The following is a 22512-nucleotide window of genomic DNA, read 5'->3' as shown; positions in this document are numbered from 1 at the left end:
AAATAATTTCCCTGTGCTGGTCCCATTTCCCCTAAACAGCACAAATGATGTAGCTCCCTGGTGTGCACCCATAATGATGCAGGGACTCTGGTGAACACTGAGTCTTCAGAGGACGGCACAGAGGAGGTGGAGGTCTCGTGTGCTGGTGTGCTTCTCCTTCATGTCCCTTTAAACTATTAGAGCGTATCAAAGAGCCTCCACTCCCTTGAGGATTGTCCCAGCTTCTCACAGTTTTGGGTTATTCCTTTCCCTATGTTGGTTGTTTTATTTTATTTTTTTAGGGTGGTGGTATGGATAGTTTAGAGGTAAAAGTTTTATTTTTATACTTTATGCTAAGTTTAACAAATAAATGAGGCTAAATTCTCTCCGGTGGAGGTATCTTCATTTTTATTTATTTATTTGTTTTTTTAATCCTCACCCAAGGATATTTTTTCCATTGATTTTTTAAAATATATTTTTATTGATTTCAAAGAGGAAAGGAGAGGGAAAAAGGCATAGAAACATTGATAATGAGAATCATTGATCAGCTTTCTCCTGCACGTCCTCTCCCCTCCCCCCCACCACTGGGATCGAGCCAGCAACCTGAGCATGTGCCCTTGATCAGAATCAAACTCAGGACCCTTCAGTCTATAGGCCATTACTCTATCCACTGAACCAAGCCAGGTAGGGCATCCATTGATTGTTTTTTTGTGTGTGTGTTTGTTTGTGTGTGTGAGAGAGTGGATGAGAGGGAGAGAGAAAAATTGATGTGAGACACATTGATTGGTTGCCTCCTGCACACACCTTGACTGGGGCTGGGAATTGAGCTTGCAATGGAGGTATGTGCCTTTGACTGAGAATCGAACCCTTGACCCTTCAGTACCAGGGCCAATGCTCTGACCACTGAGAAAACTGTCCAGGGCCATCTTAATTTTTAGAACTTACAGCATGACCACTCTGCTAGCCTTCAGCAAAGCATGATACTGGGAGCCGACACACATGGTGTGCATTATGTAGATCAGCTACAACGCCAGCGTTTGGGCTGATGCAAACTTTCCAAATCAAGTGTTTTTGCCAGAAGTGACAAACCTCCTTTCCCAGAGCATATCAGATGTTTACGGGGCCTGGTGGCCTCCTGCCATTCCTTCCCCCCACATATTTCCTGCCAGGCCAGTGGTTTCTGCTACTACCCCTTTCCCCTCGGGGTGTAATCATCTCACCACACGGGCTGTTGTTGTTTTTTGTTTGTTTGTTTTTTACTGCACCAGCCTCAAACAGTTCCTTTCTTTGAGAAGTCCTGGCTGGCCTGCCAAGACCAGGGCAACCTCCGGAGACTTCTCTTAAAAGGACTCAGCCATGTCCATTTATATCTCTGCAAAGCCCTTGCACATGTGAAAACTTTGCCTGCGCAAACATATGTCAGAACGGGTTTTCTTAGGCTTTGACACTGTGTTTCTTGGCCAGAAGGAAAGTGGAATCTACATACTTTCGAATCTGAAACCTGAGATAATCTTTCCATGATCAATAGCTTGTTGGTTTAGTACAGTCACATCTTCAATATTGTCAGCTCCAATTAAATGTGCGTTTCCCCTGGACTGCCCTGCCTGTCCAGGGTGCCTTGTATTCAGAGCTGGCCATCGTGGTATTTCAGGGTAACACAGGTGGTGAGCCAAATTAGGGAGAACCAACGGGTTAGGGGAGCATGTCCGTTGCGATCCTGTTCTGCTGGCTTCAGGGGGTAAGGGAGGAAAACTGGGTTCTGAGCAGAGACTTAAACAGAAACCTTCACTTCTTCTTACTTCTCCCTGACCAGGATTCTTTTCAGACTATTTTGAGCTGAAATCCTTGATCATGTTAAGGAGACAACCTGCATGCCACATTCTAAGATTCTCTTTCTTTACTTTTTAAAATTTTGTCTTTATTGTTGAAGGTATTACAGATGTCCCCTTTCCCCACTCCATCCCTCCCCTCCCCAGGCCTTCACCACACTACTGTCTGTGGCCATGGGTTATGCATATACTAGTATGTACCGTATTTTTCGGACCATAAGACGCACTTTTTTCCCCCCAGAAGTGGGGGGAAAAAGTCCCTGCGTCTTATGGTCCAAATATAGCCTACACATATACTTTAAAAAAAAAGTTTTTTTACTTGCCCGGCTCTGAGTGGTCTTTGTGTGCTTGCCCGGCTCTAAAATGGTTCTAAATGCTGCTATTTACTTTACAGGGTTGATTACATGTGTTTATGACTGTGATGTTGGGTTTTACTGCACATAAAATATTGCAATATTTTAGGACACTATTTGTTTCAGAATCTTTTTTTCTTCATTTCCCTTCTCTAAAAACTGGTGCGTCTTATGGTCCGGTGCGTCTTATGGTCCGAAAAATACGGCATATAAGTTCTTTGGTTGATCTCTCCCTACCCAGTCCTCCCACCCCTGCCTTCCCCCTGAGATTCCTTAGTCTGTTCCATGCTTCTGTGTCTCTGGATATGAGTGAGATCATGCGATATAAGATTCTTTTTCTTATAAGATAGAGAATCATTTAAAAATGGTTCTGAGGGCTTGTATGTGTGAACCTTTTTTGGGGAAGTTCTGAAAGAGCCATCAAAGCCTTAACTAAATTATATTTCTCTTTATACAAGTCAGAATGGTATGGGCTGAGGGCCTAAGCAGTGTGGGAGCAGGGCATGGCTGCCTGTTGGTTTTGATGGCTTTGAGCACACTGTTTTGGCCTTTGGTTAGTTGGCTGCTGTTTGAATGATAGGCCTTTCTCATGGAGACAGTTATATTCATGGCCCGGGTCACAGGGATGGGCAGGAGGAACCAAGTGATTAGTCCTGAAGGAGTGATGCCCACAGACAAAAGGAAACACATAGGCATGGACCTGGGTCCCAGATCACTGGATGTCCATTCTGTCTTGTGAACCTCATAGGTGGGATGTTTGGGGGACAGGGATGTATGGAGAGCTGAATGGATAGTACTGGGCTTTTAGGGGTCTGGGTGTTGGATTATTTAAAATCAGAGCTTCAGTGTGTCTAGAGAGAAAGATGTTGATCATTGAAGAAAGTCTTTAGACGTTGAAGCCCGGTGGCTCAGGAGTCGCACACCTGTCAGCCCACCATTATCTCATAGAGTCCAGGAAGGAGGTCTCTTACCCAATGAAAATTTATCCAGTGAAAATTGGCACCTTATTTTCCTGATGGAAGAGTCGTTGAGGTGCTTTCATTTCTAGTCATTTTCCCAGGAGATGGAGGTGAGTGTGTGAGCTGAGGTGGTGGCATAGGGCCGTGACCTCACAAGGCTGAGCCAGACGACTTCGTTGTCTCCTCCTCTGCTGTGACGTTTCCCAAGTGGGCGCACTTCACGATGCAGGTGTTTCACAGTCGTCCTTGCACTGAGCCGAGGTGACGGAATGAGCTTTAAGAAGAGAAATGCCGTAGCTTTGCTGTTTCTGTAGGAGGTTGTAATCCACACGCTGTGCGAAGATGCTGAGAAGATGTACGACAGAAATGCCATGCACGGGAACTACGCCTCGGTCTTCGCCCAGCTCGTTGTGGGTGGACGGTCTCAAGGTCAGTCACCACAGAAAACGAGAATGATCCTCCTCATCATCACTGCTCCCCGGTGAGCTCTTGGCCCTCTTGTAATATTTGTGATGATAAAGTCGATCAGACATTTAGATGTTATACACTGTTATCTGCGATCAACTGTGTCTTGCCCCAGGAAGTTGTAAAGCTTTATTCCTATCTTTTAAAAATATATATATTTTTTTATTGATTTTTTACAGAGAGGAAGGGAGAGGGATAGAGTTAGAAACATTGATGAGAGAGAAACATTAATCAGCTGCCTCCTGCACTTGGCACTGCGAGGCCTCAGAACTAGGCTGCAGGTGTGTCTGTGAGGGCTTTGCATGTGTCCTGTGGGAACCGGGACCAAAGCCCTGGCTGGCCCCACCTCTGACAGTGCCCCTGGTGTCACTGTTACTGAGTAAGGGCTTTCCTCGCCTCTCTGGTCTGACATTCTGCTGCCTGGACCACATCCTTTCCCATCACAGCAACTGCTCAGACAGGCAGGTGTGGCCCCAGAGACCCCACCTGAGGCCCAGGGAGACACAGCTGTTTAAGGTAACAGCAAGAGCATCCCCAGCCCCAGCCCCTGCACAGTGCATCACACTGGAAAGGACTTTGCATTCAAGTGGCGTAGGGCCTGGAAGTAGCAGGGACAGCATTTCTGAGGCTGGCGTGGATTTTCCCTGAGGCTCCTTCTCTTTCTGCTCTCTCTAGGTCTGCCTGCAGTGGAGAATGGGATTTTACTATTTGACAAGTTCAGATAGCAAGGGATAGCCTGCTGGATAAGTGAGTGGTCCTTCCTTACCTCATTTCTTGTGTGTGTGATCTCATTGTTCCCAGCTCGGGCCTGGCTCTTGGCCTCTTGGGCTGCAGGTCAGGACTTCGTTCTCATTACCACTCCTGCTCACTGTTGACAACTAACTGGAAAATGCAGGTAAGCAAACAGGACAAAATCAAAATGATCCGAGATGCTACTACTCTGACATAGTGTGTGTCATATTTTAACGTCTTACTTTTTAGATTTTTCTCTCTGGTGGTATACCTTTCTAAAGAGAGAAATGTTTTGAGTTTACTGAATGAGATCCTCTTAGGAATTCTTCTTTATAACTTGAATCTCTGCTTCACCTTATATGTCAGATGTTTCTGTGCAGCAGTAAACACACGTGCATGGTCAATGTTAACACTCCTGTGAAAGACTGTGAACTAAATGATCTATGACTTATGTGCTCAGTCACTATTGTTGGGTATTTAGGGTGTTAGTGTCCGTGTTGCAGGTGATAAAGCGAGCACTGCTGGGTGGTTCCTGTCACAGGTGCTCCGGGCCACTGCCCAGCTTCCCGGGGTACAGCCCAGGTGGCTAGACAGCAAGGTGAAGGCAGCTTCTCCAGCCGTAGTCCGGGGCTCACAGCGCTCTTTGCAGAGGCTCAGAAACATCAGTTCCTTTCCTTTCCTCAGCAGCATTTCCTGTATTCAGTTAAAATTCTGGACCACAGCCACATTTACTAGTAAATCTGTAAAGCAGTCAGGCTCGCTCCTGCTTTCCTATGGATTTTCCATTTGCACTTCACTCCTTTTCGTTGCTTGCAAGATCTTGTCAGCAGATAAATGGCATGGATGCCAAAAGTTTAGTAAAAATGGGCGGGAAACAGACTTAAAGTGGACCCAATTCTGTTTGTTATCTCTCCTGCCCGCAGCCCTTGAATTGCTTGAATGTAACAAAGGCTTCTTTGCAGCATCCCTGGTGAAGCCCTCGGGCCCCAAGAGCTGCCAGTGCCCATGACCCCAGATGCCTACACATTTCCTGACCGCCGTGGCATCACTCCACTGTGATCGGAGGGCAGCAGAACTACAGGTGTGAGCTCTCCCTATCGCCCCCACCCTCAGGGGGCCTCTATGGCTTGGACAGCCCTCTCCCAGAAGGTGGACCCACTGGCTTAGCATTCATCTAATGCACCAGAGATTAGAAAGTAGGTTAGGCCAGAAAGAAAAGTGGTAGGAAGCTACCTCCTCTGTAGAAAATAGGAGCATACATAGAATACTCTTTGATAAGTAAGATTTTATTTTAAAGCCATTCCATTGACATTTAGGCTGCTGTCCTTCCTTCCCCCTCCTCCATATAGATAGTACAGAACAGCAGCAGCAACACAGATGTTTTGTGGGAGGAGTCCCACTTTGAGGGTGTTGGTTTATCACTTAATCAAAAATGGGTCAGTAAATAGACATGATGAAATTGCTATCAAAATCCCAGTTGCCTTTTTTTTCTGCAGAAATTAAGAAACTGGTCCTAAAATTTGTATGGAAATATAAGAGATGTAGAATAGTGATAATAATCTTGAAAAAGAAGAACAAAGATGGTGGACTCATACTTCTTATTTGAAAAGCTATAGTAATCAAGGCAGTGTGGTATGGACATAAGAATATCTATCTATCTATCTATCTATCTATCTATCTATCTATCATCATCTATCTCCACAGTGGAATAGGACATAGAAATGTAGAAATAAACCCTTATATTTATGCAACAATGGTGACAAGACAGTTTAATCAGGAAAAAAAGTCTTCTCAACAAATGTGCTGGGACAACTAAATATTCACATGCAAAAGTATAAAGTTGGATCTTTGCCTCATACCATATATACAAATGAACTAAAAATGGGTCATAGATCTAAGTGTAAGAACTAAAACTATAAATCTCTTAGAAGAAAACATAGGTGTAAATTCTTGTGACCTCAATTTAAGCAATGATATATTATTAGATGTGATACCAAGAACAAGCAGTCAAGGAAAAAATAGATAAATTGGACTTGATCAAAATTAGCAAACTTTTATGCTTAAAAAAAAGACAATTCACAGAATGGGAGAAAATATTTGCAAATTATGTATATCATAAAGCTCTACCATCTAGAATATAAATGGAATTATTATAGTCCCACAATGAAAAAGATATATGACCCAATTAAAAATGGGCAAAAATCTAAATAGATACTTCTCCAAAAGAAAATATACAAATGGCCAATAAGCACATGAAAAGATGCTGAACATCGTTGTTGTTAGAGAAATGCCAATGAAATCACATTAAAATACCACTTCACACCCACTCTAGTCATTCTAATAGAGACAGATAACAAGTTTTGGCAAGGATTTGGAGAAATCGGAACCCTCATAAATTGCTGGTGGGATGTAAGATGGTTTTGCTGATTTGGAAAAGACTGGCAGTTCTTCAAAACTTTAAATGACCCCGCAATTTTACTCCTGGGTACATATGAAAACACTGCCCACATGGGAATTGGAAACATCTGTCCACATAAAAACTTGTACACAAATGTTCATAGCATAATTATTCTTAACAGCCAAAACTGTAGACACAACACAAATAACTGTAAACTGATGAATGAATAGATAAAATATGGTAGGTCCGTGCAATGGAATATTATTTTGGCCATAAAAAAGAATGAAGTACTTGTATACACACAACATACATGGAAATTGAAAACAGTGTGCTAAGTGAAAGAAGCAGACACAAAAGCCACATGTAGGATTTTGTTTACATGAAATGTCCAGAAGAGACAAATGCCTAGAGGTAGAAAGTAGATAAAGGTTGTTGGGACCTGAAGGGTAGGGAGTATGGTACGGGGTTTCTTTTGGGGGTGATGAAATGTTTTGGAATTAGATAGTGACAATGGTTGTACAGCTTTGTGAATATACCAAAAGCCATTGAATCGCACCCTTTAAAAAGGGGGTGGGTGTTATGGTGTGGGTTATATCTCAACAACTCAAGTGGCTTTATGGACGGTGTTCACACTCAGGCTCTAGTGTTGGGTTGATGATAGCGGCCCTCACGCCTGCCTTTGTCAGGGACACTGCCGAGCCTGAAAACCTGCTTTTCCTCATCAGCATCTCCTGGGGAGGCACCTGCCCTGCTGCATTCTGAGGGAAGTTGCAGGATGTGAGGCTGTGAGACTTTCCCTGTGGGCAGGTGGGAACTGCCTGACCTCCTTGCTGGGGGTGCCATGTTCTTCCCCTTTGTTAGCCCACCTCTCTTTCCACTACTTCTCCCGCAGCACAGGTTCGGGTCCGTACCCCCAGGTAAGCAGCACCATTCCCCTGTGGAGAACAAGAGTTCAAGATTCAACGCGATGCTGGAAGCACTGACCCCTTCGAGATTAGCGATGGCTTTCCAGGCTATTGGCGCCATGAAGGTGGCTGACGCTCATTTAACTTACCTCACTGTCATTCTCTGCAGGTCCCCAGGGTGATCATTCCTGGAGCTGAGCTTCCTGGGCCACAGTTGGTATAAGATGGCCAGTCACTAGGTAGAGACCAAGAGTGCCAGCTGGCCACACGGAACATTCCCGCACACTGTTTCCACGGGGTCTGCCGTTTATCTGCAGCCAGCTGTGTGTTGCCGGTCACGGTGCGGTCACATTGCACTGTGGCAAGAGAGCCACAGACTGTGTCTCTGGGAGCATGGCTGGTTCAGAACAAGCATGTCTGCTGAAAAGCAGCCGGAGCTGCCCCGTGGACGAGGCTGGCAGGACTTGGCTGAGTCCACAGGGCCACGTGGAGTGTGGCATCAGCACTGCCGGCTGGAGTCTGGGAGGTCAGACCTGCAGAGGCCTTTTCTGCCTCCCCTTTCCCCATATGTTGGTTTGGAAAGAGTGGCCAGGAGAGAAAGTTCTGGAAGGCCCCCTCCTCACCCTCAGGACTCAGCACTGTGTTCTCTGAGCCCTCTCTGTCGCTTTGCATGAGGGAAAAGCCTGCTTCCAGCTTCCCTGGGCTTGGTGAAGCTGGGAGAAAGTGAAGATGCCCATGGACACACATTGGTGGCTTGATCCAGTGTTGCCATCAACAAGAAATACATTTCATCCACCTGATTCCAGGCCTGACATCAGCACACAGTCGCCTGAATTGTAGGAAGTTTCTTCCTTCATCACTTCTCCCAGGTCTGTCCCATTCACAGGAAGCTTGCCAGACACCAGTTCTGTGTGGTGCCCTTCCCGCCAGCAGGCACAGCTGTGACGCTGAAAACATGCTCAGTGCCGAGCCAGCGACTGACGGCCACCTGGGGCGCTGCCCCTGCGCTCTTGCAGGGGGTCAGCGATGCGCAGCTCTGAGGTCCCGCGTGGGGAGTGGCTCAGATTCTCCCCTGGGCTAAACCGTCCTGTGGATGAACGAGGCCCCAGGAGAAGCTTATCATGCAGGCACAGGATGAGGCCAGGGCTCCATGGGGCATCAAATGCTGAGGAAACCGACTTCGCGTCTGTGATAGAAGCTGTTTCAGGACTCCAGAGAGAGGCAAAAGGAGAGAATCCAGATGAGCCCGTGATGATGGGACAGAAGTCTGCACAGGAGCCCTCTGTCCCAGTGGCCTCCCAGCAAAGAGCTGATGGGAACTACCCCAGGTCTGGAGCAGGGAGGGGAGACAGAATGGGTGATTTTTCAAAGGCAGCATTCTCCAGGCTCCGGAACATCATGGAGGGGCCAGTTGCCGCCGAGCCCAGAGGCTCTTGCAGGACCACCCTACCATCAATTCCTTGTTGGGTGTCTGACACGCGTGCTTCATTCCCGGCGGAGTGGAGGCCTTCTCCCAACCGTGGGCTATGAAGCCAGATACCCTGGGCTCCAGTCTCAGCCTGGACATGACCGCAGTGGGTTTCTGGGCCAGTCAGCTGCTCTCTCTGCCTCAGTTTCTCCTTCTGTAAAATGGGCTTTCCGCTGATGCGAGGCACAAGTGAGGGGGTGCTGTGCTGGTGTAGAGCAAGTGTTCAATAGCTCAGCGCTCTTACCCAAGTGGTGCTGGTGCTGCTGGTGCTGCTGGTGCTGCTGGTGCTGCTACTGGGAAGATTGGACTTGCCTGTAGGGAAGGACTACATGGGCTTTTCCAGGAAACAAATGCCTGAATCCTGGCCTCCAGGTGTGAGGCAGTCTGATGCATTTACAGAGGTGCCCAGTGTCTTGGGCGCCTGAAGCAACAGTTACCCCCTCACTGTCACCTGCCCTGCCCAGGAGATGGATTTGCCAAGTGATGGGAGACCCCTGGCAGAGCTTGGCAGGCCTGGGCTCTGCTCGCTCGGCCCTGATGGACAGCAACCCTGGCCACTGTGACCTCATCGCCAGCGTCTGGGAGGATGATCTCACCAGCCCTCTTGGCAGCTCCTCCTCTCCTGTGGCTCAAACGTATGACAGATGTTCTCTGGGCTGAAACCTGAGCCGGTCCCGCTCGTTCTGCTCTCACTGATGAGTGAGAAAATGGATCCCTTTCTCCGACGTGCATTCCTCGTGTATTAGGAAACTGTCACCGCGGCTCCCCACAGTGACACTCCTTCAAGGCTGAGCATACAGGGTCCTTTTAAACTTTGCCCAGATGTCTTACTTCTCATGGTTATCTCTCATTTCCATAACATTTCTCAGGACTTTCAGATTTTCTCTTAAGGGCTTGCCATAATAGCCGTCCTCTCATTTATGTCCAAGATGCCGTGTCAAATTAAATGATTAGCAGGAACAAAAGGACCAGGAAACTAAGATGTTTGGCCAGGGTGGAGGTGGGGCGAGGGGAGAGTCTGGGCGGCCCTTCCCCAAGGAGGAAGGAGGCTGGGAAGTCAGCCTGGGTTGGAGGCTGCAGTAGAGGGAGGGAGTGTGACATGCCAATGAAGGCAGCCTGTTGTTTTCTCTGAGGAGCCTCCCTAATCTTTTATGTTATTATTTTAATCCTCACCTGAGGATATGTTTTATTGATTTAGAGAGAAGAAGGGAGAGGAAGAGAGAAACATTGATTTGTTGCCTCCTGCCCTCGCCCCCACTGGGGCCAGGGATGGAATCTGCAACCCAGGTAGTGCCCTTGACCTGGAATTGAACCCGAGACCTTATTGTGCGAGGGCCGATACTTTAACTACTGATGCTCTAACCACTGAGCATATGGCAAGATTCTTAGCAGAGGTAAGTGCTCAGTACATGTTCTTGTGCCCTTCACCCTGACCCTCATTCGCTCCCATTGTGACGGGGAGGAAGGACGCAGCCCCTGGCCCAGAACAATAGGCCTTCTCCCTTCCTCTCTGCGGTCCTGCCCCGGGCACTACCCTTCCTGTCGGCTTCACATGCACATGCTTGCTCATGTGCTCTGTGAGGGGGCCTGTGGTTGCAAAAGTCTGTCGGGTGCAGGTGGGATCAAGGTGCTGGTGGTCAGGGCGCTGCCTGGGGGTGTGCACCTCATGCAGTGCGCCGGTGACACGTGGGGCACATGCAGGGTTCACCTGTCGAGTAAGGTCAGGACTGCCTCTCGGCAGGTGGGGTGTGGGAGCCAGGAACACTCATCTGGTGCGGGGCCCAAGGCCTGAGCAGACGATGTCCACCCTGGTGGCTGCCAGAAAGCACTGTTTCTGCTCCTCTCATTTCTTTGAGTTAGATGTTCAGCTGGATCTTGTCTCACTAGCATAGACTCCACTGCTCCCATTCCACCCCCCACACACAGCTGACCACGGCCATGGCCGCTTTTCAGCTGCATCCAGACTCAGTCTCCCAATTCTCCACCCCCCGCTCCAAGCAGCTACCACCATCGAGAAGTGAGTATGTGTTGTAAACACTGTTTATCCTCACAACCTCCGTATACTTGAACATCATTATATAAAGGCCCACATCCATTGTAACGACAGTGACAGCCTACATGAATTGATGACTTAGTACAGGCATGCACCTGCCTAGTGAGATCATGGTATATGGAGAGGCTCAAATCCCTCTGGGGCTGAACTGTCTGTCGGTCAGGAGAATCTGGGGGGTGGGGGTGGGGGTGGGGGTGGCAGGAAGGGTCTTCGGGCCTCCCAGGGCATGATCCGCCCGGCAGAGGACAAATGCTGGGAGTCCAGGTGACTGTTCTGTCAGGTGAGGCCACCACTCCCAGCTCTGGGCAGGAAGGAGACCCACCAGGGACAGGCTCAGGGCCTGCTGCTGTGGGTGGTGGGACACTAGGGTGGCGTGGGCCTGGGGCTAATTTTAATTTCTCTGAGCTTTAGTTTTCTCATTGGTAAAAATGAGGCAAAAATAGTCATCTCATGGAAACATTGTGAAAATTCATTGACTTAACGTGTCTCTTTAGTAGCACTATTATGAGCAGATAATATTTATTGGGCCTGTACTATAAGCCATTTCTTTGATAAGTGCTTACGAATGTTAACTCATTTCCATTGGTATGCCCATGTACCTTATATCTGGGGGAAACTGAGGCATGAGAAATAAAAGAATTTGCCTGAGATGGGTACAGAATATGTGGCCTTTGACCCTGGTTAAGGGAGTAGATGGCCCCATGTTGTGTAGATAAGAGTGACATGTAGATATTATTGAAAGACGGGATAGAGTTAAGTAAGAACAGAGGCAACCCATCCAGCACATGTGTGTCTGAGCTGCGAATTACCTGAGTTACAACTTTGTGTCATGGAGGCCGAGAGCCAGCCAGCGAGCCCGGACAGGAAGCACCTCACGTGGCATTCACAGGGACTGCAGCTGGTAGGAGCGATGCTCCTCTTCACCACCTTGCCCCGTGCCCAGTGCCGGGCCAGGTCCAGGGAAGGGGCCCCATGTGGTGTGGTTCTGGTGTCACAAGTGGGATCAGCATGCATGGAAACAGATGGCATGTGTGCTTGCCCTGGGCTCCACAGCGAGGCCATGAATTGCAAGGACTTTGGAAGTGGCCTATCTGGATTTGCATACTGCCTCTGCATGGCCTAGGCTAGTGATTGGACCTGCCCAGACCTCTGAACATACTGACAGCACTCCCTCATGGAGCTGTCGGAGGGCCCGAGAGAGTCAGTGCCTGTGCCAAGTCATCAATTCATGTAGATTTTCATTGTCATTACAAGGATGTGGGCTTTTATATAATGATGTTCAAGTATAAGGAGGTTGTGAGGAGAAGTGGGCCTTTATATAATGTTTACAACACATACTCACTTCTCAATGGTGGTAGCTGCTTGGAGCAGGGGGGGTGGAGAATTGGGAAACTGAGTCTGGATGCAGCTGAAAAGTGGCCATGGCCGTGGTCAGCTGTGTGTGTGTGGGGTGGGATGGGAGCAGTGGAGTCTATGCCATGTGCTTTTCTCCTGGGGTTCATTGAAGGACAAGTGGTCATGAGAGAAGAGACTGAATGACCATCTTTTTGAGTCATAAAGGGAGCCGTATATCAGATGGTGGGCAACTTTTCCCACTTGTGGGACTGAAGGGAGAGCAAAGGGAAGACACTGGTTCAGCTGGGATACTCAGAACTTGTGGTAGACATGCGGCCTTCCTGACAGTGAGCATTATTGACATGAATAAAGGGTCTGTGGGAGGTGGTAGAGTCCACTTTTTTAAGAGTGTCCTTGGATGACCTTTCTAAGATCATCTGACCATACGGGCCCATGAAGAGTTAGAATAATAAGGAAGAGGAGCTTGGGGCATCTGAGTGTGCTTCTGAGTCAGAGGTGGCCTTAAATGACACAGGTGGTGCAGTAACTCGGGCCTGCCCTGCGTCGGGCGAGGCTGCGTGTCTCTGCTGCCGTCTGGTCTTGCTTGCAAACTCCCCCATCACCCGGCTCAGGCACATCCCCAAAGATGTCCCAACATCAGTGCTCTCCCCCTGGTCTCTGGCTCCTACATCTGGTTTTGCAATGCTGTCTGTGTGCTTCTGTCACTGGTTGGGGAAGGGGATGGTCAGCTCGTGGCAGAGTGTAACAGTCTACCTGCCTTGATGACCACGGACCTTTCTCTGAGTTGCAGCTCACTCAGTCCCCTAAATTAATAACCTCAATTTATGTGGCTTCTCCAATAAAACTATCAGGGATTTGTCTGTTTAATTCTTGCTGGGTGATCACCTACTTTTATTTGCTTTTGCAATCATTTTATGTTTATTTCTTCTTGTCATGTAGATTGATGTCATTTTTGTTGTTGTTAATCGTCCCCTGAGGATATTTTCTCCATTGATTTTTTTATTTTATTTTAATGTTTTTATTGGTTTCAGAGAGGAATGGAGAGGGAGAGAGAAATAGAAACATCAACAATGAGAGAAAATCGTTGTCAGCTGCCTCCTTAATGTTCCTTATTGGGGATCAAGCCTGCAACCTGGACATGTGCCTTGACTGGGTATCTAACTGTGACCTGCTGGTTCATAGGTCGATGCTCAACCACTGAGCCATGCTGGTCAAGCTTTATTGATTTTTAGAGAGAGTGGAAGGGAAGAAAAGAAGGGGAGGGGAGAGAAAGAGAAAAACATTGATCAGAGAGAGACATATTGATTGGTTGCCTCTTGCACTTGCCCCAACCAGGGTCAGGGATTGACTCTACAACCCAGGTATGTGCCCTTGACCAGGAGTTGAACCTCAACCCTTTCGTTTGTGGGATGATGCTCTAATCACGGAGAAACACAGGCCAGGGCTAGATTTATCTCTCTTTTATGATTATTAACAGAACATTTAGTGAGCAGAGATCATGTCTATTTTTTAGTCTCAGTGCAGGGCCCAATAGAACACTAAATATCATGCAAGTGTTTTTACTCTTCCATCCACCCATCCACCCATCTACCCACCCACCCACCCACCCACCCATCTACCCATCCCACTACAAAGACTGAATATAACAGTGAAAGCTCTAGAGAAAAGCAGTTACCCACGTGATGAGCACCATATTTTAGAACTCCCGGGCAGGTGTGTATACGGAGAAGCTGGAGGCACCCCGTCCTCCAGAGCCTACCCCTCCAGTAGCCAGGGCTGGAAAACCAGCATCTCCACAGCACCTAGTACATGCCAGGGCTCAGGGGGGGCTTGTGTCGCATGGGGTTGGATAGAAGTGAAAAGACTCTGACAATGAGCACAGTGAGGCATCTGCCCTTCAAATAGAGGGCACAGTGGAGGGTGGAGTGAGGGAGAATGTGGATCCGCAGAGTAATGTGTTGAGAACTTATGAAGTCAAGTGTGTGCGTCATGGAGATAGATAATGTAAAGACTGGTGTTTATTCTGCTGACACTTGTGTGGAGGCCGGTCAGTGGTTCTCATGGAGGTTCTTCCTGCGTCTGGTGCATGTTTGTCTTTTTAGACACATTTTGTGTGCTTTGCTCATGTTTTACTTGGGTTGACATTCTTTCCTTGATGTACACACACACACACACACACACACACACACACACACACACACGTGCATGCGGACAAGGGGAGTAGAGCAGCAGGATTTGCTCAGAGGCTGGGAAGGTCCAGGGGGTGAAGGCTTTGGTGTGAATGTCCTTCAGAGGGACCATCTGTGAGGTGCAGTTTGGTTTTCTGGTGCAGAAACGGGGTTGACCACCAGAGGGTAGCAAATACCAATAATGACTCACAGATTATTTTTCTTCACACTTTCTATGTAAGGAGTAGCGAGGATTTTGTTGTTCTCATCAGAGTAGCTTCGTATCAGCGGTGAGTGCAGATTTTTGCCAAGTGATCAATCTAAGGAGAAACAAGGGTGCATCAGCTGGGTATTGTTTGGTCAAGGTCGACTGTGAACAGTAGGTGGAGTTACCTTGACGACTCTTCAGGGTACAATTGATTCACAAATGTCTTACAGAAGTAAGTGTGCTGCATTGTTGTTGGGTGTGAAATGGTTAAATATTTTTTGTGTGGTGTTTCCATGGCAGAACATTTTCAACAAGTGAAGTTTAAACATTTAGTTTTAAAAAGATAGTCTGTTGCCTTGTTCTCCAAAGACCAGAGGGCTCAAGACCCAGTCCAACTGAAGATAACCATTTGTAATGTACCTTTCACATGCTGTGACTATTTGAAATGGAGATTTGAAAAATCCCCAGTTTGAATTTACTTCAAGTCCATGAGCACATGTTGAAAGCTTTCCTTCAACAGGACCTGGGCAGTGAGCAGAGATGGCTAGAGCAGGGGTGTGTGCCCACCAGGGGCCCATGGTGTGTCCAGTGTAAGATGTTTCAGTTCCATAAGGGGTTTCTGGGTGAGGAAACCTCTGAGGTGATGCTGGCAGGAGGGGTGATGATAGTATGAAGAAGAATCCTATATAATAAAACCTTAATATGCAAATTGGCCAAACGGTGGAATGACCAGTTGCTTTGACACACACTGACCACCAGAGGACAGCCACTCAATACAGGAGCTGCCTCCTGGTGGTCAGTGTGCTTCTTCCTGTAGAATGCTGCTCAGCCAGAAGCCGGGCTCAGGGCTGGCGAGCACAGTGGTGGTGGTGGGAGCCTCTCCTGCCACTGCTGCAGGTGGGCAGTAAGGAGCAAGGGGTCCCAGACTGCGAAAGGGATGTCCCACTGCCATATTAGGCCCACTCCTAGCAAGCAGACATCCCCCGAGGGTTCCCAGACTGCAAGAGAGTGCAGGCCAAGCTGAAGGACACCCCCCCCCCCCCCCCCCCCCCCCCCCCCCCCCGCCGCTTCCCAGTGCACGAAATGTCATGCACTGGGCCTCTGGTGCTTCATAAGGAGAGATTCCTGGAGTTTTTATGGTTGGAAGGGAGATTACAGCCCAGTGCACATCTTTTATGGAGACTTCCTGAAGGAGGCCTCCAGGTCTCTCTGGCACAGGGACCTAGGAGTTGGCGTCCAGCCCTTTCCCTTGATTGAAGTATCGCGGTCCTGTTTGCAGATGGACGGACCTAGAGCACGTGCATGCAGAGCAGGTCTGTGCTGAACAAGAGGAAAGTCTTGGGGATCCCCCTCCCATTTGATGTGGCCCAGGAATGTTCAATGTCTGAAACTGTGATGGCGCTTAAAGGAGCAGAGCTCCCTTCATCTAAGTCACCAGCGCATGAGCAGGGCTTGTGGGCAGCCCGTCTCTCAGACCCTGGCTGGTGGCCGTGCTGCTGCGAGGGAGGCGGTGATGCTGCTGCTGGAGTTGCTGTGGGCTGGGTCCTGCTGCGGGGCTGGCCGCTGCCCGCTGTAGCAGCCTGCTCACCCGGGCAGGGAGAGGCTGCCAGGCTGAGCCGTGCGCTTCTTCTCTCCTGGGAGCCCTGCTGCGTGCCTTTGGGGTGTGTGGTGTGTGCAATCTAGAAGGTCAGATGAGGATGATTAATGGCCGGTTGCTGTCCTTAAGAGCTTTCCACCTGAAACTTGATATTCCACATGGCGCAGGCGCTTGTACAGGTCCCCGTCCCTTCCTCTCTCCTCATTTTGTTACTCCGGTCCTTTGCCCTGCAGATGAATCGGTCCCTTACTAGTTTCCCAAGAGACAGGCAGTGGCTCAAACCACAGCCAATTCATAGCTGACTTGTACTGAATGTATACGGACATGTTCTGAGCATTTCACACATTATTGCTCTTTTATTTCTTTTTACTTATTTTATTAAAACGTTTTTTAACCCTAGCTGGTTTGGCTCAGTGAATAGAGCGTTGGACTGTGGACTGAAGAGTCTAGGCTTCTGAAATCAATAAAAAAAAAATACTAAAACAACAACAAAACCCCAAAATATATATTTTTTTTAATTTTTAATTTTTTTTTTTTTTTTTTTTAGTGACATGAGAGATGAAGGGAGGGAGGGAGATAGAGAGAAAGGGGGAGAGAGACAAAGACCGATTTGTTGTTCCATTTATTTTTGCATTCATTGATTGCTTTCTGTATGTGCCTGACAGAGGATCGAACCTGCAACCTTGGCAAATTGGGACAATGTTTTAACCAACCGAGATACCCATCATAACTCTTTTAATCATCAGAACAGCCTGTGGTTCTGGTGCTGTCATGATTCCTATTTCAAGATGAGAAAATTGATATATAAGAAGAGGTAATGGCACAGAGTCCTGGGCCTCACAGCACGCTGGCCAGTCCTGGTCCACCACTGGCACTGCTTTTGTAATTCACAACTTAGTGGCTCTTTGAGTCTGGCTTAAACCCGGCTCATTGGCACTCCTGGACCTTTTTGGCGTATGATAGTATTTGCTTTGGTTAACCAACCCAAACCAAATCAAGCCAAACCAAACCAAAGATTGAAAAAATTTGTCTACATTTAAAAATACAATATTCCACTCAAACTGGGATTTGGCAGATGCCAAATGGTTAGCCGCAAGGCCAGGAGACAGGCTTTCTTCCCCTCTGTGACCTGGGGCCCGATTTATTTTTAGTGGCTTTGATAGCTGCGGGTCACTGTGGTCCTGAGCATCCATGTGCTGGGAGCAAGGGTCAGGGGAGATGGGATGGCCAGGCCTTTATATCCAATGTTCTTTTATGGGAAAAGGTTCATTTTATAATGAACATGCATTAATTGTGTTCAATTTTGGGCTCACTCCAATGTAATAATGTTGAATCTTTTTGCTTACCGCAAAAAAAAAAAAAAAAAAAAATATATATATATATATATATATATATATATATATATATATATATATATATATATATATTTTATATATATAAAACCAAAAATGTTCACACTTCCTTAAACTTAAAAAACGTAATCTGGATTGTTTAAATTTGTCTCTACATGTCCCTTACAGGCACTAGAAAGAGAAGCAAATGGTTAGTGGAATATTTGTGTATTACAACTCTCCTATTTATCAAGTCTAGAGATTTCCACATTTCTGCTATGAGAGATAAGAGTTAAGTTCATTTAAGTGACACCTCATTTTTCTCTCCTCTTTCAGTCCCCTCCTCATAATTTTTTATTATTGCATTATTATTTTAATTCTCCAAAGAATTGTCACAGTACCTGTAAATACTCTTACACCTCCGTTTCTTATCTAAACACCTCTTGATCTTTTCCATCTGCTCCCGCCTGTGTAGACTGGACCACTGACTTTTCTGTCACCAAGGCTGAGGCTCTGACACTCTATTCTGTAAATACAGTGTAACTTGGACCACAGGACACGGTGTGGTAGCCAGGGTTCTGAAGCATTGTTCACTGTGGAACCATGTTTTCAGTGAGGATTCTGTTTTCTTCCTACAGGTCCAATGTCACAACAGCTTTACAATTTGAAGAACAAGGTCAAATCGAACCACTTCTCACACTCTATAAATTACTCAATATTTGAAATCACATCACATTTTTCTTTGGTTGGTATTTAGATCATTGTGTTCTTGGTTCCCCTACAGTTACCAACTGCCTTCATTTTCTTGTTGGGAGCTGAAGCAAATATCTTCATGCACATATCACCATATCAGTAATGTCTTCTAGCTTCTTGCTCATTTTGTCTCTTGCTTGGAATCATCCATAATTCTCCTTGAAGATCTTGTGGAGCCCAATTATTTCTTATTTCAATCTATTGTTTTTAAGCCTGATGTACAGCAATCATCATCCAAGTACTTTTTCCACTGGATTTCTGGGGGTAGTTCAACTTTTTCTTCTATCCCATATTGTTCCTTTGCATGGGTTCTCTCTGTTTTTGCTATAGTTAATCCTTAAGCAATTTCTTCTGCAAGGTATATGGAGTCTTATTTTGATTCTTTGTATGTATGAAATGGTCTGTATTTTGTCCTCACATTTGATTGATAGTTTGGCTTCTAAGGTGAACTTGTTTTCTAAGCATGAAGTTTGATAATGAAAAGCCGTATGTATGAGAGACCTGCATTTCATTTCTGGAAGCTGTCTGTCTTAGGTTTGTGGAAGCTTATCAACATGTCTAGGTCTGGTATTTCATCTGTCCTGCATGGCACTTAGTAGGCTCTTGCAATTTGAAAACTGGTATCTCCTTGCATTCTGGATCTCTCCCCCCCCCCCCCCCCACCCCCAATTCTTTGGTAATTCTGTTTTTCTTAGATCTTTGATTAGTTGGAAGTTGGGATTTTTGTCTTAATTGCTTTTAAAAATTTTTCCTTGTATTTATCAACAGAATTCGCAATATGTTCTGGACATTTTCCTGAGTATACATTTATATTTGCATAGTTATTTTTAATTTTCAAGAGTTCTTTCTTTTACCTATCCCTTTTCTTTATGAATTTTTTTTATTTTTTATTTAGATACAATTGCTTCTATAATCTCTCTGTAGAAAGCAACTAGAAATTGCTTTTCAGATTTCTGTTCTCTGAATCATCTAATTTTACCCAAGGGTTGGTTGGGATTGATTAGAGGGATAGAAAGGGTTGGGGGGGGGGGTCCAAGGGATTGCCAATATGAGGTTACTCCTGTACCAAGGGCCACCAGGATTAGGTGGCCATTCAGTGGAATCCCCCAAAGACCTTACATGACTTTTGAAGGACAAGTAGAAATTGTTTGGCAAAGGCACTGGGGGAGGACATTCTAGGGAGAGGGGAGACCATGTGTGAAGACACAGAGGGATGAGCTGGTGCGGCCCACTCTGCATGAACAGAGGGTTGTCATGGCCAGAGCTTGATGGCTGCTTAAGGGGTGGTGTGGTTATTTACCACACTGACCAACCTGGCAGACCAGCCAAAGCCATAACAGAAAAGGACTCATGAGCTGAGGGAAGGCTGTGAAAGAAGGGTTATATGCAAGACAAGGATGAGATCAGATATGCATTTTAGACAGACTGTCATGTCTGGAAAGTAAAGGATAGAGGGGTAAAGTGTTGGCAACTGGGATGATGATAATGGCCCAAGGAAGACACGAGACATAGCTGGTGTGGAACGGGTGGGGAAGAGAATATGGAGTGAGGTAGGGGACAGAATGGAGAGCATGTTGGTATTGATTGGATGTGAGACACCAAGGATGACAGCAGATCTAGCTTGGTGATTGTGTGGCTTGAATTCATCCATGGAGTTAAGAAGGGGGCACCTCCCCTGCCTCCATCAGTAGAGGTTTTCCTTGAAATAAACAACTGACTTCTCCACCCTTTACACAGTCTGCCATAGGGGCTGCGGAAATTGGGAGGCAGCAATTCGGGAAATTTGATAGCAAGACCTGGGGCCTCTGCAGACCTGCTCTCCTTTTCCTCCTCCTCCAACAGCAGGTATTAAGGGCTGGCCTGGGGAAGGCTCCTTCTCCCAGGAGGCCTCCATGGGCAGTGCTGCAGGACTGCATGGCAAGTGTGTCTAAGGTTAGCCCCTCTGTTCCTTCCCCAGCTGTTTCCTCTAGCTGAATCACTAGAAAAGGTAATATTTTGGCCTGTATCTAATCTTCCCGGGCTTATTTCTCAGGTTAAACAGAAGCCAGGTAGGAGGTGCCTCAAAACTCCAATAGAGGGACCATAGAAGGAGGGGATGTAGTTTACATTTAAAATATGTGCTTGCTGCCAGGTACCCAGTGAGAAGCACAGTCCCTGGCCCTGTAGGATATGTGGTCTCACCACAATACGATACCGGAGTGGTGGTGGGGGATCCTGCTTACACTATAGGGAATGCCTCTGGGTCAGACTTGGCCTGGATTTGAAGAGGTTGCTAGAGCAGGAGAAAGTAAACTGAGGAACAGGCACACCCTGCCTGCAAAGTTGGCTCTGGGTGGGGAGGGCTTCTGTGGCAGCACCTTTATTTGTGGCTCAGAAGACTCAAGGGCAAGTAGGTGTAGTCCAGGTCCCCAACTTCTGGAGCTACTCTTTGGGAATCCACTTTCAAGAGAGCAGGACCTGTGTTTCTGGGTCATTGCTGTCCTTCGAAGAGAGCCTGGAACTTAATTACCCACTTGCTAAACAGCTGGCTGGCTGGCTGGCTGGGTGGGCTCAATGATGGGAAGGCTTCTTTGGAGGAAAAAGTCAGTCTAGATCACAGCTCCGTGGAGATCAGACGTGAGTGGCATTTTAAATGCATTATAGGCCCTGGAACCCTGATCTGAACCTTCAAAAACCACGAAGCACACATTCTCCATTTCTATGTGTGTACCCAGACCTTCGTCTCAGCTTTGAACTTGCCCATTGCAGGTATTTTCAGCCCAGGCAGGTGTACGGGGCAGAGACGGGTTTGTCTGACTTCCTGCAGGGCTCCCGGCTTCCTGGCTCGCACGTGCAGCTTGCTCATGGACGAGCCTCCCGAGGCTGACGACATTGTTGAGCCCCGAGTGCTATTCTGAGCAGATGACTCGCGTTTGGGGATAGTTTCTCATCCCCTGAAGACAGCTGTGTCATAGGGTTAAAGCTTCAGAGAGCAGCTCCAGCCCCAAACTGTGGAGGAGCTGGGGGGAATTCGTCTTGAGTGAGGAAACTGATGACATACACCAGATTACAGACTGTATTGCGGCTCCTTAAACAGGCTTCGTCCCCTTCTGAGCTGATGGCCCCTCTACGCTCTTTCCCATTCACCTGTTCCGCCGTTTTCCCAGGGAACCTGCTGCCTTACTGCTTCCCAGCACACAGCTCTCCCAGCCCCCTTTAGCCCCGGTTGCTAACTGTGGTCTGCTTCTCCTTTGCTTGTCAGACTGTTCGCTACCAGAAGGCAGGGTTGTCACACACTTCAGGTGCGTGGGAGGCCCTCAGGAAATGCCTGTGAACTTATTCAGCCCTGTGAGCACCCCAGCCCATTACGGGCATCTTCACAGAAGTGAGGCCTGGGAGGAGGGAAGGGGGCTGGCCAGTGCTGACTGCCCACAGCTGGCTGGGTGGGTAATGCTCGGGGTGCATTTTCTCATGCAGGGCTCACAGCAACTCCTGAGTTGAGGTGGCTTGGCAAGGGCAAACAGCATGTATGGGGCAGGTGGTGGGCCACAGAGGCCCCCCTGAATGCCTTTTGCTAAAGACCCTTTGTTTTGAGGCTACCCAGGGGAAGTGCTGGGTATAGGGCCTCCAAGTGCAACAACTTAAGTTCCTGGAAACTGTCATGCCTCTTGCTTGGGTGACCTCTGACCTTTGAACTGACCTGTCCTATGTGACATTCTGAGAATTATTATAAATCCCCTTGACTTGAACTTGATTTTTGTTCCCAGGGATGTCACAGGTCAGGTCTGCAGGGCTACTCAATGGTGTTAGCGCCAGAGCGATCCCAGCAGGTTGTATTTTTTTTTTTTTTTTTTTTTTGTTAACTTTCATCTGGTGAGAATGTTGTAGTGGGTAGACTTTTAAAAAAACATTTGCATATCTCATTTCTTTGTCTAATTAGCACTGTGAGATATGCCCCGGTTTCCATGCCTGAACAAAT

The 22512-nt window shown here is 47.3% G+C and overlaps 1 protein-coding gene across 1 annotated transcript in view; it reads left to right on the top strand.

Moving 5' to 3' along the window:
* Window positions 1–22512, top strand: part of ACOXL (acyl-CoA oxidase like) — a 186221-nt gene that overhangs the window by 12399 nt on the left and 151310 nt on the right. The window contains 4 exon segments of the mRNA XM_036436138.1: window positions 3435–3549; window positions 4261–4299; window positions 4302–4332; window positions 7613–7745. Of these exon segments, the coding sequence (XP_036292031.1) occupies window positions 3435–3549; window positions 4261–4299; window positions 4302–4332; window positions 7613–7745 (318 nt within the window).

Source organism: Pipistrellus kuhlii, unplaced genomic scaffold (genome assembly GCF_014108245.1).
Source record: "Pipistrellus kuhlii isolate mPipKuh1 unplaced genomic scaffold, mPipKuh1.p scaffold_m20_p_13, whole genome shotgun sequence".
Taxonomy (NCBI): Eukaryota; Metazoa; Chordata; class Mammalia; order Chiroptera; family Vespertilionidae; genus Pipistrellus; species Pipistrellus kuhlii.
This window is presented reverse-complemented; position numbering and strand designations above follow the sequence as displayed.